Below are 14,730 nucleotides of genomic sequence, written 5' to 3'. Positions count from 1 at the left end.
AAACTATCGGACATAAAAACAATGAACCCAAATCTAAATTTTCATAGTTGCGGAGCTGCTTGAACCTGACAAAAACTAAAAGCTAACAGCTACATTATTTCTCCTAACTACCCTATACATATGAGTCTAGACAAATACAGGTGGTCTTCCACTTAAGGACACCCGACTTACAGCCGACCCCTAGTTACAGAGGGACCCCTCTGCCCACTGTGACCTCTGGTGAAGCTCTCTGGATACTTTATTTTACTCCCAGGCTGCAATGATCAGCTGTAAGGTGTCTGTAATGAAGCTTTATTGATAATCCTTCTTCCCATTACTGCAAAAAATATTGAAATTCCAATTGTCAATGGGACCAAAAAATGTTTTTGTCTGGGGTTACAATTATAAAATATATGGTTCCGAAGTACATACAAATTCAACTTAAGTACAAACCCAAGGAACCTATCTTGTACGTAACCCGGGGTCTGCCTGTATATATGCACTCTCAATGGATTAAGCTGTTACCAAACACGTCTTGTTGGTGCTACACTATACCATGTACAGCACTGTGCTTGGTGGATAGTGAAGAGACATCAAGTGCTGAACACTTCAGACTCAACAAGCATGGTGTGGAAAGCCCTCTGATTTTCTATTTATAACCTTTCATAAAAATAGGTAATCAATATTTTTGTCCCCTAAAGCCCCATTAACAGACTATCATGCCTTGCAGATTTCTGTGGTCACTGAGGAGAGATTTTACACTAAGTGGAACCCCAATGTGGCTGTCCCTGGGCCTGGAGAAGTAAATGGCAACAGTGGAATCATCGCAGGGAAGAAAGCTGTAAATAGACTGCACCAAGAGCTGGCAGCCCACGGATTCATACAGGTATTTATTTTAGCATTTTTGGACATGATACATCTATTTGACCATTTTGTCTACCATTAACTTGTGTACTTGTTATCACCTACATTAGATGTGCTCTGCTCCTATTTTCTTGTAAGGTTTATGTGGATCAGGTGGATGAGGATATTGTAGCTGTAACCCGTCACTGTCCCCATACACACCAGTCGGTGGTTGCCGTGTCTAGGACGGCTTTTAGAGACCCGAAAACTTCATTCTACAGCAAGGAGGTTCCACAGATGTGCATTCCAGGTACAGTCTTATTACTAGGAGAAAGGACACAACTGAGTAAAATGGATTAAACGTAATAAAAAATTACGCATTTGGCAGCCCCAGAAATTTGGTAGGAACCAAAAGCATTTGTAAAAATCATACATAGTATGACTGGTCCTTAAAGCGTAACTGTAAAGTTACCTTAAATAGCATTTTACTTCTTTGTATAAAGGAAAAATTGAAGAGGTAATACTAGAAGCCAGGACAGTGGAGCAGAGCGCAGAGCCCTACAAACAAGATAAGAGTTTCATCAATGGATTACCACAATATACTGTAGAGATCAGGGAACATATTCAGGTAAGAATAGTTGCTGTTTCTGTGGGTTTAAGTATATAATTGAGTATTACCTTTGGGGGGCATGCTGGACATTTTATGCAGTGCTCACCCCTGGTGTCCTCTTCTCTTTGCTTACCCTTGCGGCTCCCAGCGTCTTTCTGGCAATGCAGGCAGTGGTGCGTCTATGCCCGAACACATGCAATGCTGGCACGTGCCATGTGTGCGAGCAGAGAGCATAGACGCGCCTGTGCCCGTACTGCCAGAAAGATGCCGTGAGGTTATGCGAGGAGAAGAGGACACCAAGGTTGACGCTGAACAAAAACGGCTTATTCTCAAGTATATAGGGTATATTCCACAGTTATGATTAATAATAAATGTATTTTACACCTTCAGCTCGTAGACAGTAAAATAGTCCGACAAGCTGGAGTGACAACCAAAGGACCCAATGAGTATGTCCAAGAGATTGACTTTGAGAATCTGACCCCAGGAAGTACAATTGCATTCAGGTAAGAGTCTACAATAAATTTAGCCAAGGACTGTATGGTGGAAAACCTAGCTTTTCATTTTATATCTAGCCAAAGCTGCTAAGTAAAGATTTTTAGCATTAAAGGAAAATATGCAGATAAGTTTTCCAAGATGGGATTTGGAAACCATGTCTCTTTTAGCTACCTTGTGAGGCAGCTCCCTTGACATCAAGCATGACCTTCAGGAAGCCTTATGACATGATGCAGGATTAAAACCAAACCAGTGTATCTATTCCAGAAGGAACACTAGTCATAAGCCTCTCACTCAGCCCGTTCCCTACACTGAACAGTGCTGTCTACAGTTCGGAGTCTGTTCCTTCTGGAATAGATATACTGGTTTAGTTTTAATCCTGCATCATGTCATTAGGCTTCCTGAAGGTCGTGCTTGATGTCAAGGGAGCTGCCATACCATGTAGCTAAAAGAGAAGTGGTTTTTATTATCCCATCCAAACTTATTTGCATATTTTCCCCAAATCCCCTAGTGGAGCGTCAATGCTTAAGCCTCCACACGCCTACAAGGGGGCCTTAATTGGCAAACTCTCCTTAAGGAGAACTCCTACTTCCCAGCATTAAAGGAAACCTACCATCAGAAATGTACCTATTACAGTAGATCTGATGGTAGGTTCCCACTGACCTTCTAAACCCTAATCTAGCTTCTCCTATGATACTTTTTACACTAAAATACAGTTTATGTAACTAATATTCTAATTTCCAGCAGAAGCTACTGGGGTGTGGATTAGCTTCTCTGGGCAGCTGGAGCCTCGATCTCTGCAATCCCCCCCACCTTCTCATATCGGTGCGCTGCCCTGCTTCTGCATCCTTGGCTCCTTTCGGTGCCGCTATCCTTGTTCGCTCTGCATAGACTCGTATGTTTGCAAAGCGCATGCACAGTACCTGTGGCTTGGGAGCTGACTGGGCATCACTATGCGCATGCGCTCTGCATAGAGTCTGTGTACACGCATAGCGGCGCCCAAAGGCTTGGTGAACTATAACATAACATGTAACATATGGTTATTTGATTATACTTCTGCTTATATATTTGATTTATGAAATGATTTATTAGTTATTAAAATAATTCATAACATTTCATGTATGCCTTTTATACAGAGTTAGCCTGGATCCCAATGCTCAGAAATCCGTGGGCATCTTACGTAATCATTTGATCCAGTTCAGGCCACATTTCAGGTCAGGTAGCCTGACAGATGACCAACAGTTCCCAATTCTAAAGGTTCCTTTTGAAACGTGAGTATTATACACTGAATATGAGTCATTCTTTTCTTAGTTGGAACTTTGTTTTTAAAGGGAGTCTGCCAGCAGTTTGTCCGTACATAGCAGTAGACAGTGTTAGGTAGTATCCCTGAGTAACCTTTACCTTGTGGGTGAGTGTTGTTCGTAGCAGAAGGACATTTCCAGGATTGTACCTGGACTTGGAGCACTGTGATGTATTCCTGCATAAAATCTCTTCACTGAACACAGCACAACCCCTTCCTTCTGCTATGTTTAAGGCTTCTAGTTAGATATTACAGCACAGGGTAGGGGCTTGGAAGCTGTGTGAATGCAGACATATCAGAGCTGTGTGAGAGAACTCCCCCATGTTCCAAGTCCAGGTAAAATCCTGGAGTATAAAAGTGTTTTGCACAGGAAAGCTGATACTAACAAGATACACACAGTTATTATTACACATCTCTAGGACAACTTTTCTATATCTATAGCTTGCAATATACTTTATACCTTATCATAGCCAAGCAGGAAAATGCAGTAGTCTTAATTAAAAAAAGGTAGTGTGAAACCAACATCAGATGCCAGAAAAGAGTCGTGAGCTGCCCATACACATTACATTGTTGGGTGGTCCTGTTAGAATGTGTGGACTTATCTTATTCATATGAAGAGTAATGTGTATGGCCACTTATATGAGCAAGAATTCCAACAACGTACATAACAGGCTGCGAATGCAGCACCAGCTTGGTTTATCAACAGAAATGGCTTATTGTAAACCAGACATACTATGCCAGTAAAGACAGAATGCCCAAACTACAACCAAAGCCCACTTATTTTATACAAAGTGCCAGCATGGATATTTAAGGAGTAACTTTTTTTTTACTCTCTCCACACCTAAGTTTGTAAATCCTTGCTCAAGTCCTCAAGAGGAGATCATTAAAATGCACATGACATATGCTTTCTGCTGCATTAGTGTCCTAAATGCATCTTTGTACTGATCCTCTGACAACAGACCGATATATAGACTTTAGGCATCCTGTTTATGCCGAATTCACACATCCCGTTATGGGATGTATATACCACCGCTCACCCCCTCCTTTTCTCCCGTACGCCAGCGAAATTCGCCCTTATGTTGGTTTAGAGACTACAATTGATGTATACAACAGTTTGTATGGCAATGTATCTATAGCATTTTTATAGCTTTATAATGTGATATAGATTGGTATAGTAGACAGCCCTATGCGTTATAGAGGTACAGTATACAGTTAAATAATGAAATATATATTATAAATCATATACTATCCATTTTTATAATTATATATATATATATATATTTTTCGCAATGTGTATTATTTTAGGTAAAATCTAGAACCCCAATACAGTATAAATTCCAATGTTGAGGCCATCTTTTAATATAAATGACTATGTTTCTATCCCTTAGCATCGCATCTAAGCTTTCTCTGGCTGACCTTAACCAAGTGCTATATCGCTGTGATGCAGAGGAGCAGGAGGATGGGGGTGGTTGTTACAACATACCAAATTGGACACCATTAAAATATGCTGGTCTGCAAGGTGAGGTTATTTTTTGTAATAATTTTTTTATAAAATAATTAACATTAATATCTAACCACCATTTCTCGTGTTGCCAGGTTTAATGTCTGTCATGGCCGACATCAGACCTAAGAATGACCTGGGACATCCATTCTGTGATAACCTGCGGTCCGGAGACTGGATGATTGATTACCTCAGTAATCGGCTCATTGCTCGTGGAGGAGCATGTACAGATGTAAGCGACAGATAAACTATATATAGACCTAATGTGGATGGACCAAAAACTAGTAATAAAATATTCCATGGATTTGTTACTCTCTTTTCCGAGTACAAGGAGAACCTATTCCTCAAGTGTTAAACATTACATGTAAACTATTATGCGTGTTGATGTCTTTGGCTCTAAATATGATTTTTTTTTTTATTCCTTTGTTTTTAAGGTGGGCAAATGGTTTGCAGCAATGTTCTCCTACTTGAAGCAGATTCCACGTTATCTTATCCCCTGCTATTTTGATGCCATATTGGTTGGAGCATACACAACCCTTTTGGAAGCCGCCTGGAAACAGATGTCCCTGTATGAGATATTCATATCACTATTATATATATTAATTAATTTTTCTTTTTTGATGCATTTGGTTTAAGAATAGAGATGAGCGGACGCGATGGTCAGGATTGGATGACTGACCCGGACATATTGCCGGATTGGCAGGCAAACAGCCAATCCAGCAAATTGACGCCCCCTAGCAACTAGTCGTGGCTAGGTCTTCCAGACAGATGTCATGCATATGGGGGTCTGTTTTTTTTTGCGGGGTACAAAGTTTATTGCCACCTAAGTTTTCCGCCAAGCATTCTTTTTTTGTTTCCATAGCTAGAGCATATTTCCCTTGATATTGCTCTGATATTGCTTTCAGGTTCCTTTATCTCTGTCAAGTAACTTTTTCCATGTTTGTGTACCTCTTAGCTTTGTACAGAATGGGTCCACCTTGGTGAAGCACTTGGCTATGGGATCAGTGCAGATGTGTGGAGTTGGACGATTTCCTGCTCTCCCAGTGCTATCCCCTTCTCTTCCAGATGTGCCATACCGTACCAACAACATAACACAGGAGAAGGAGCAGTGTTGTCCTTCCTTAGCTGCGGGTAATGTTTCAGTAACATTTTGTTTCATAGCATGCATACTTGTAAGAGTCAAGATCACATTTTATTATTTTAGATATATTTTCCTAGATATTTTCCTGCACTGTGTTTTTCAAACAATAAAACTAGGTTGCACACTAATTCCTTATTAAGAACTGTCCAAACAGTCACGGACCGAGCACAAAGTCCACACAATTTAAACAAGAATTTAAATATTCTGACCGGAGCTCTTTTGGTGTATTCTTCATCTTTGTATGTGAATTTAAATGTTTTTTTTCTCTTCCGATCATAAGAAGTCCTTTAGAAGTGTTCCCACAATGAAAGATCCTCTGATTAGAATAGACCACTATTCAGACATAGGCGCTGCGTTTTCTTGTCCTTCGATCTCACTACAGATTTATGCATCGTTAGTTCAGTGCAGAGTGGATATTGTATGACTTAGGGATTCAGAGTACATCAATAAGGAACACTTGTTTTATGCAATATATGCTCAATATGAGCTTTTCCATAATGTGTCACCATTGCAGGATACCTCTTTTTGTGCTATCCCCTGTTTTGTTATTTCCAAATTAGTTTTTTGAGTTGAGGCTGTATTTGCTGACCAATGATATTGATACCTACCATGATATTGATTTTCAAATCTTTCCATTTTTTAAGGTCTTCCCCATTTCTCCTCTGGAATTTTCCGCTGCTGGGGTAGAGACACTTTTATATCCCTGAGGGGTTTGCTGCTTATCACTGGAAGGCACATTGAGGCTAGGTCGGTTTTTGTATGTGTTTTTTAATGTCTTTTTAAAAAAAATTGTTGTAATTTCATAAGACAAAAAAACCAGCATATCACCATGCAAATAAAATTCCCCATTCTGTAACCTCCTTTTCCCAGTGATATTGTAGATGGAACTTTCCCATGCATAATGTTTTGATCATGTTCCTAATTGTATCTATTGTATCTTTAGGAACATTATTCTTGCATTTGCCGGAACTCTAAGGCATGGACTGATTCCTAACCTTCTTGGCCAAGGCACCTATGCCAGATATAACTGCAGAGACGCCGTGTGGTGGTGGCTGCAGTGTATACAAGACTACTGCAACATTGTACCTAATGGCATATCAATACTGAAGTGTCCTGTCTCCAGGATGTACCCCAAAGATGATTCTCCTCATTTGCCTGCCGGACAAGTGGTATGTATATTTCTATATTTTCACACACATTTCACTTTAATGATTATTTACTAAGCTGGAAACACATGTACCATGGTTACATGAGCTATATGCCTAGGGATTTATGCTAATGTAATATCAAATTATTAAACTCAATCATCTTGCATCTTCTATCACTTCAGTTGAAACACATTGGTCCTTCACATTTATAAGGTTGCCATAACATGTGCTGAAGGAGCAGTGCAGATTGTATATAATGTAATGTCCTACATGTACAGTTAGGGCCAGAAATATTTGGACAGTAAGTTTTGTTATTTTAGCTGTTTACAAAAACATGTTCAGAAATACAATTATATATATAATATGGGCTGAAAGTGCACACTCCCAGCTGCAATATGAGAGTTTCCACATCCAAATCAGAGAAAGGGTTTAGGAATCATAGCTCTGTAATGCATAGCCTCCTCTTTTTCAAGGGACCAAAAGTAATTGGACAATGGACTCTAAGGGTGAAGACACACGTGGCGTTTTTAGGCCGTTTTTGGGCCGTTTTTAGTTAGTGCGTTTTCAGATCGTTAAAAAACGCATGCGTTTTTGAAAAACGCATGCGTTTTTGAAAAACGCATGCGTTTTTGAAAACGCATGCGTTTTTGACAGGTTTGACCAATTATCTTAATCCAAGCTAGTCAAAAACGGCCCAAAAACGCCAAGTGTGTCTTCACCCTAAGGCCGGCGCCACACGTGGCGCTTTTGTCTGCGTTTGCAAACGCAGACAAAGTCACACCCACCGGGGCGGGCCTCGGCAGACAAAAGAGCCACGTGTGGCGCCGGCCTAAGGGTGAAGACACACATGGCGTTTTTGGGCCGTTTTTGGGCCGTTTTTACTAAGTGCGTTTTCAGATCGTTAAAAACGCACGTTTTTTAACGCATGCGTTTTTAACGATCTGAAAACGCACTTAGTAAAAACGGCCCAAAAACGGCCCAAAAACGCCATGTGTGTCTTCACCCTCAGGGTGCTGTCACACGTCGCGTTTACTGCATGCGTTTAAAAACGCATTGCTACAGCTGAAGGGATATTTCCCTAATTAAACAGCTGTTAACGCTTGCGTTTACAAAACGCATGCGTTAACATCGCGGTTAACGCATGCGTTAACAACCGCATGCGTTAACCGCGATGTTAACGCATGCGTTAACGCTTGCGTTTTGTAAACGCAAGCGTTAACAGCTGTTTAATTAGGGAAATATCCCTTCAGCTGTAGCAATGCGTTTTTAAACGCATGCAGTAAACGCGACGTGTGACAGCACCCTCAGGGCTGCAATTAACTCTGAAGGCGTCTCCCTCGTTAACCTGTAATCAATGAAGTAGTTAAAAGTTCTGGGGTTGATTCCAGGTGTGTGGTTTTGCATTTGGAAGCTGTTGCTGTGACCAGACAACATGCGGTCAAAGGAACTCTCAATTGAGGTGAAGCAGAACATCCTGAGGCTGAAAACAAAGAAAAAATCCATCAGAGAGATAGCAGACATGCTTGGAGTAGCAAAATCAACAGTCGGGTACATTCTGAGAAAAAAGCAATTGACTGGTGAGCTTGGGAACTCAAGAAGGCCTGGGCGTCCACGGATGACAACAGTGGTGGATGATCACCGCATACTTTCTTTGGTGAAGAAGAACCGTTCACAACATCAACTGAAGTCCAGAACACTCTCAGTGAAGTCGGTGTATCTGTCTCTTAGTCAACAGTAAAGAGAAGACTCTATGAAAGTAAATACAAAGGGTTCACATCTAGATGCAAACCATTCATCAATTCCAAAAATAGACAGGCCAGAGTTAAATTTGCCGAAAAACACCTCAAGAAGCCAGCTCAGTTCTGGAAAAGTATTTTATGGACAGATGAGACAAAGATCAACCTGTACCAGAATGACGGGAAGAAAATAGTTTGGAGAAGAAAGGGAACGGCACATGATCCATGGCACACCACATCCTCTATAAAACATGGTGGAGGCAACGTGATGGCATGGGCATGCATGGCTTTCAATGGCACTGGGTCACTTGTGTTTATTGATGACATAACAGCAGACAAGAGTAGCCGGATGAATTCTGAAGTGTACCGGGATATACTTTCAGCCCAGATTCAGCCAAATGCTGCAAAGTTGATCGAACGGCGCTTTATCGTACAGATGGACAATGACCCCAAGCATACAGCCAAAGCTACCCAGGAGTTCATGAGTGCAAAGAAGTGGAACATTCTGCAATGGCCAAGTCAATCACCAGATCTTAACCCAATTGAGCATCCATTTCACTTGCTCAAATCCAGACTTAAGACGGAAAGACCCACAAACAAGCAAGGCCTGAAGGCTGCGGCTGTAAAGGCCTGGCAAAGCATTAAGGAGGAAACCCAGCGTTTGGTGATGTCCATGGGTTCCAGACTTAAAGGAAACCTACCACTTGTAGTGGCAGGTTTCCGATGGAAATACCGGGCACCAACTCAGGGTGAGCTGGTGCCGGAGCTTATTTTAGTTAGTGTTTTAAACCGCGGTATCGCGGTTTAAAACACTTTTTAAACGTTATAGCCGGCGCAGGGAGGTACGCGCTCGGCGCTTACCGTGCACGCGGCTCTCATTCACTTCCTATGTAGCCGCGCGCACGGTAAGCGCCGAGCGCGTACCTGCCTGCGCCGGCTGAAATAAGCTCCGGCACCAGCTCACCCTGAGCTGGTGCCCGGTATTTCCATCAGAAACCTGCCACTACAAGTGGTAGGTTTCCTTTAAGGCAGTGATTACCTCCAAAGGATTCACAACAAAATATTGAAAATAAAAATATTTTGTTTGGGTTATGTTTATTTGTCCAATTACATTTGAGCTCCTAAAATGTGGAGTGTTTGTAAAGAAATGTGTACAATTCCTATATTTTCTATCAGATATTTTTGTTCAACCCTTCAAATTAAACGTTACAATCTGCAATTGAATTCTGTTGTAGAGGTTTCATTTCAAATCCAATGTGGTGGCATGCAGAGCCCATCTCGCGAAAATTGTGTCACTGTCCAAATATTTCTGGCCCTAACTGTAGGTAGCATATAGAACAGGACAAGCTGAACATATTGTATGTTGTGTATTATCTGCAGGCGGTGCGTTATAGAGCAAGAAGAGCTTAGCAGATAAGCACCATAAGTGACCACCTTTTTTTTCATTTAAATTTATTTTAAAGGATCAGCCCCTGTATGAGGTTATCCAGGAAGCCCTGCAGCGCCATGCCCAAGGTATCAACTTCAGGGAAAGGAACGCAGGGCCTCAGATTGACAGGAACATGAGAGATGAAGGTGGGTTCTGTGAAAACTAGATTGTTTGTTTTTTTTTCCTGGCTATTACAACCTCTCTGAGCAGGGCCAAGCTTATCCTATAACTAATGGCTGTTTTCACTTTTTAGGTTTTAACATAATTGCTGGGGTTGATCCAGTGACTGGCTTTGTGTATGGAGGAAACCGTCTAAACTGTGGAACATGGATGGATAAAATGGGGGAAAGTGAAAGAGCGAGAAATAAAGGAATCCCAGCAACACCAAGGTGCTAATCTTATGTATAAAATCTTATTTATTGACACATCTTGCTGAAGTAGAGTAACACTGGGATTTACTCAGGAAAAATATTCGTAATATTTATTCATAACTTTTCATACTATTCCAGTTATTACTTAGATTCTAACACTAGATGGCGACCTCTGACTTCCTAATTTCCTTTTCAGAGATGGTTCTGCTGTGGAGATTGTCGGCCTCAGCAAATCGGCTGTGCGCTGGCTAAGTGACCTGAACGAGAAAAACGTATATCCATACAAAGGTGTCACAGTCCAGAGGGAAGGTGAGAACCTGCAGAAGATATTATGATACTATAGATTTTCTACAAAGTTTTTCCGCACTGCTATTGTCAACTACGTCTTTCCACTTCTTTCTCTTTACATTTTGACAATTTTGTCTTTACGTTCTTCATATATTTAGGAAAAGAGATGTTGCTCACCTTCCGTGAGTGGAATCAGCAAATACAAAATCACTTTGAAAGGTCGTTCTATGTCTCGGAGAACCCTTCCGATCCCAATGAACAACGCCCAGACCTGGTTCACAAGCGTTGTATTTATAAAGATAGCTATGGAGCATCTAGCCCCTGGTGCGATTACCAGCTCCGGCCAAACTTCCCTATTGCCATGGTGGTGGTGAGTGTTTACCTATAAAATGGACATCTTACAGTGTCTTCTACCACCAACAACTCTGCTGGAATGTTAATAAACTTGACTGTATGCACCTCATGCGGGGAATAAACAGAAGTAGAGCTGTTGAAGAGCTGTGAACTATACATTGCCACTAAGTAGACCAGTACTTTGTAATAAACACCACTCATCATTTTGCTATGTTCCCATGTCAGTGATGGCCTGGCAGTAGGGCCATTCCCTGCTGACATTACTGTGGATAGCAATAGGCATAGATATCACTGCAGGTTATATATAGACTGTTCTAAGCCTCAGGGGAGGTAGTAACAGAATTTGGTCTGTATTATTATAAGCCATAATAGAATTTGTAAATCATGTGATTTTACTATTATTTAGAGGATTACTCTACTATGATATTGAGTTTACTCACATCCGTGTTTCAGGCTCCAGAGCTCTTCACTGCTTCTAATGCATGGAAAGCTCTTGAAGTTGTAGAGAAGAAATTGATGGGACCTTTGGGAATGAAAACACTGGATCCAGAGTAAGTGGATGTTCTTTTATTCAATGCACCATTATTGAAGTGTACATCCAATTTTGCTGTTATTGCTAGAAAGAGAGAGACTAAAAAGAGCTAAAAAGAGAGACTGTAGACTCCTTAAAGGGCATCTACCACCAGAATGAAGACTGTATGTAACTGAGCCTGAGGGCCTCCAGGTTCAAATGTGTTAATGGAGCCTGGAGCCGCTCAGACTTTCAGTCTTTCATCCTGGTGGTAGAAGTCCTAAAGTCATAGTTGTCTGAACCTTGCAAAGTCTTTCATTTGACATGAGTTACCTACTATAAACCTGGAATCTCTGAAAAAGAACTCCTACAACAATGTTTAATCTCTGTGCCAAAGAAAATGTGCGCTATGCAAATGTAATTAAAGAGTATGTCCCTACTAGAGGATTTACTTGTGTGTTATCAGTTCCTTTCTTGCCTTTCCCTGTGGAAAGTTGGTCATGTGACCTTGGCCCAATAATCTAGGAATCGTGTTATTACTCTTAGCCCTCATTCACACACCTCTTTATGGGGCCACTAAGATTGCAGCTAGCTCACAGCCCCCATTGAGGTCTATTGTGTACACAGTGCCTTTAAGCACCTTGCAGCCTGTTTTTGTGGTTATTTGCATGAGGCCTAAGGGAAGGGACAGAATGCTGTCTTACATGCTGTAGTTTACAGCCACTTCTTCCTATGTTATGTATGAGCCAGATAAAGTGTACAGGGGTGTAAAAACCTTAAGGATTGAAATGAGCTCCATTCTTCCATAACATCTAATAGGAAATGTTGTCTTGTTGCCCATAGCTTCCAACCACAGTAAGGTTTTCATGTTGCAGTGTAGGCTGTTGTACATGTAAATGGCAGGTAATAATGGCAATAAGCAGGTAGAACCGTAAATTGGAGCTCTTTTATTTACATCTTTTAATCTGGGTAATTCCTAAAACACAAAAACAATTAAATCTAGCAGAAGGGCCATCTGTGAGAATAATTCCCCGTTCATCCCTGGATCACCTGTGAGCAGATGTAGAGGCCGGCTAAGCTGTCATTACCGCCATCCTTGTCACTATTCCCTTGGGTTCATACCTGATACAAACAGATGAAGGAAACTTATCACTTCTCATCTATCCTGACACATTGATCACATTGATCAGCTAACTGCACCCACAGTACATCATTCAGGATTTGTATTACATATATTGTATAACTGTATTCCTTATCTGAGCAACAGATATTATTAACGTTATTATTAACGTGTCTCATAAGCAATAAATAGAGAGTAAAAGGAAAGGAGACTTTTCCTGGATACATCAGGGTTTAGGGTCAGAGCGTATATTTGTGGTGCACTGTATCTACATTTCATATCACATTTTATTTCATATCGCCCTGTTACACCCACCTCTCACCTGTTTTGTAAGGCAGAATTTTATGTGGCTCCAGAAATATCACATCTGTTTGCCTTTTTTAAAGCAAAAGAACCTTTGTAATATTGTAAAGTCCCTACATCTCCATAATACATATAAATATAGTCTTCTACTTAAGGACACCCAACTTACAGACAACCCCCTAGTAGTTACAGGCAGACCTCTCTGCCCACTGTGACCTCTGTTGAAGCTCTCCAGATGCTTTACTATAGTCCCAGACTGCAATGATCAGCTGTAAGGTGTCTGTAATGAGGCTTTATTGATAATCCTCGTTCCTATGACAGTACAATTTTTTGGAAATCCAATTGTCACAGGGAAAAAAAATTTTTTTGTCTGCAGTTACAATTAAGTTTCGCCTTGCCTACAAATCCAAACCTAAAGAACCTATCTTGTACATAACCCAGGCCTGCCTGTAGTCTCCTGTACATGTCTCTAACATTGTTTGTGTGAGGACTAATTCATTTTTTTCTCTTCTTTTTATTCTTCAGTGACATGGTTTACTGCGGCGTATATGACAATGCTCTGGATAATGATAATTATAATGTAGCAAAAGGATTTAATTACCACCAGGGACCAGTAAGGACGCTTGTGCTTTTTTTTCTCTTATAAATCTGTGTCTGTGCTGAGCCAGATCTTGACAAGAAGTTTGTTTCATTTTCCAGGAATGGCTCTGGCCCATTGGGTATTTCCTGCGTGCCAAGTTGCACTTTGCCAAGTTGCTAGACCAGGAGACTTACCAGAAGACAGTGGTGTTGGTGAAGAATGTGCTGTCTCGTCACTACACACATCTGGAGAGGTGAGGACTGTCTTGTAGTGTAGTAACATTAGTGAAGGCACTGCCTTCAGGTGGAGGCTCAAGCATTTATAATGTTTGTGGTCTAATCTGAGGCTTATTATAAGCAATATATGATGGCAAAATATGTCATATATTGCCTCTGCCATGCTCTCTGCCTTTAGGTTAGATGGATAAAGTCCAGAAGACATCACCAAACTTCTATGCAAAACAGATGCAGGATCAAAGTGATGTCCTTGTATATTCTGGAGAACCTTGAATGTTACATACAAATATATCATGAGATATCATATGGTGGAGAAGAGTCACACTGGCCTTCCACAGCCTGGTTTGATTTATGCCTTCAGCAGCTGACCTGTGCTATGGGACAGTAGTTAGGCGAGGAAGGACATCCAGGGTGACTCTTCTCCTTTCCCGTGACCCCTTTCTGGTCATGTGCATACAGTGTTCTATTCCTGCATAGTTCTAAATCTCCCAGAATTTAGGAGGGTATCCTTGTGGTCATATAAGAGGATGATGGTGGTTTATTGGTCTTAATTCTCATTAGAGAGTCCTTTTAAGGGAAATCTACCATCAGAATAATGCATGATAAACCAGAGCCAATTACACATATATCCAGGCACTGGATAATCAGGATAATCTTCTTATATATCTCATTCCTTATAAAATCAACTTTTAAAATTCCGCTAATGAGTGTGAAGGGCTTTTACATGATGCAGGAGCCACCCTCCCTCCCGCTGTGTTCTGAAACTTCGTTCTGCAGTGACATTACAT

The 14,730-nt window shown here is 41.0% G+C and overlaps 1 protein-coding gene across 4 annotated transcripts in view; it reads left to right on the top strand.

Moving 5' to 3' along the window:
* Positions 1-14,730, top strand: part of AGL (amylo-alpha-1,6-glucosidase and 4-alpha-glucanotransferase) — a 55,263-nt gene that overhangs the window by 39,055 nt on the left and 1,478 nt on the right. For all 4 annotated transcript variants that reach the window (XM_072127731.1, XM_072127730.1, XM_072127733.1 and 1 more), the window contains exons 16-33: positions 710-865; positions 982-1,132; positions 1,326-1,450; positions 1,823-1,935; positions 3,061-3,195; positions 4,613-4,743; positions 4,821-4,957; positions 5,160-5,293; positions 5,681-5,856; positions 6,511-6,613; positions 6,810-7,035; positions 10,214-10,325; positions 10,433-10,568; positions 10,747-10,859; positions 10,997-11,208; positions 11,646-11,743; positions 13,652-13,739; positions 13,826-13,959. In XM_072127731.1, coding sequence (XP_071983832.1) covers positions 710-865; positions 982-1,132; positions 1,326-1,450; positions 1,823-1,935; positions 3,061-3,195; positions 4,613-4,743; positions 4,821-4,957; positions 5,160-5,293; positions 5,681-5,856; positions 6,511-6,613; positions 6,810-7,035; positions 10,214-10,325; positions 10,433-10,568; positions 10,747-10,859; positions 10,997-11,208; positions 11,646-11,743; positions 13,652-13,739; positions 13,826-13,959 — 2,480 coding nt within the window. The remainder of the gene's footprint in view (positions 1-709; positions 866-981; positions 1,133-1,325; positions 1,451-1,822; positions 1,936-3,060; positions 3,196-4,612; positions 4,744-4,820; positions 4,958-5,159; positions 5,294-5,680; positions 5,857-6,510; positions 6,614-6,809; positions 7,036-10,213; positions 10,326-10,432; positions 10,569-10,746; positions 10,860-10,996; positions 11,209-11,645; positions 11,744-13,651; positions 13,740-13,825; positions 13,960-14,730) is intronic.

Source organism: Engystomops pustulosus, chromosome 10 (genome assembly GCF_040894005.1).
Source record: "Engystomops pustulosus chromosome 10, aEngPut4.maternal, whole genome shotgun sequence".
Lineage (NCBI taxonomy): Eukaryota > Metazoa > Chordata > Amphibia > Anura > Leptodactylidae > Engystomops > Engystomops pustulosus.
This window is presented reverse-complemented; position numbering and strand designations above follow the sequence as displayed.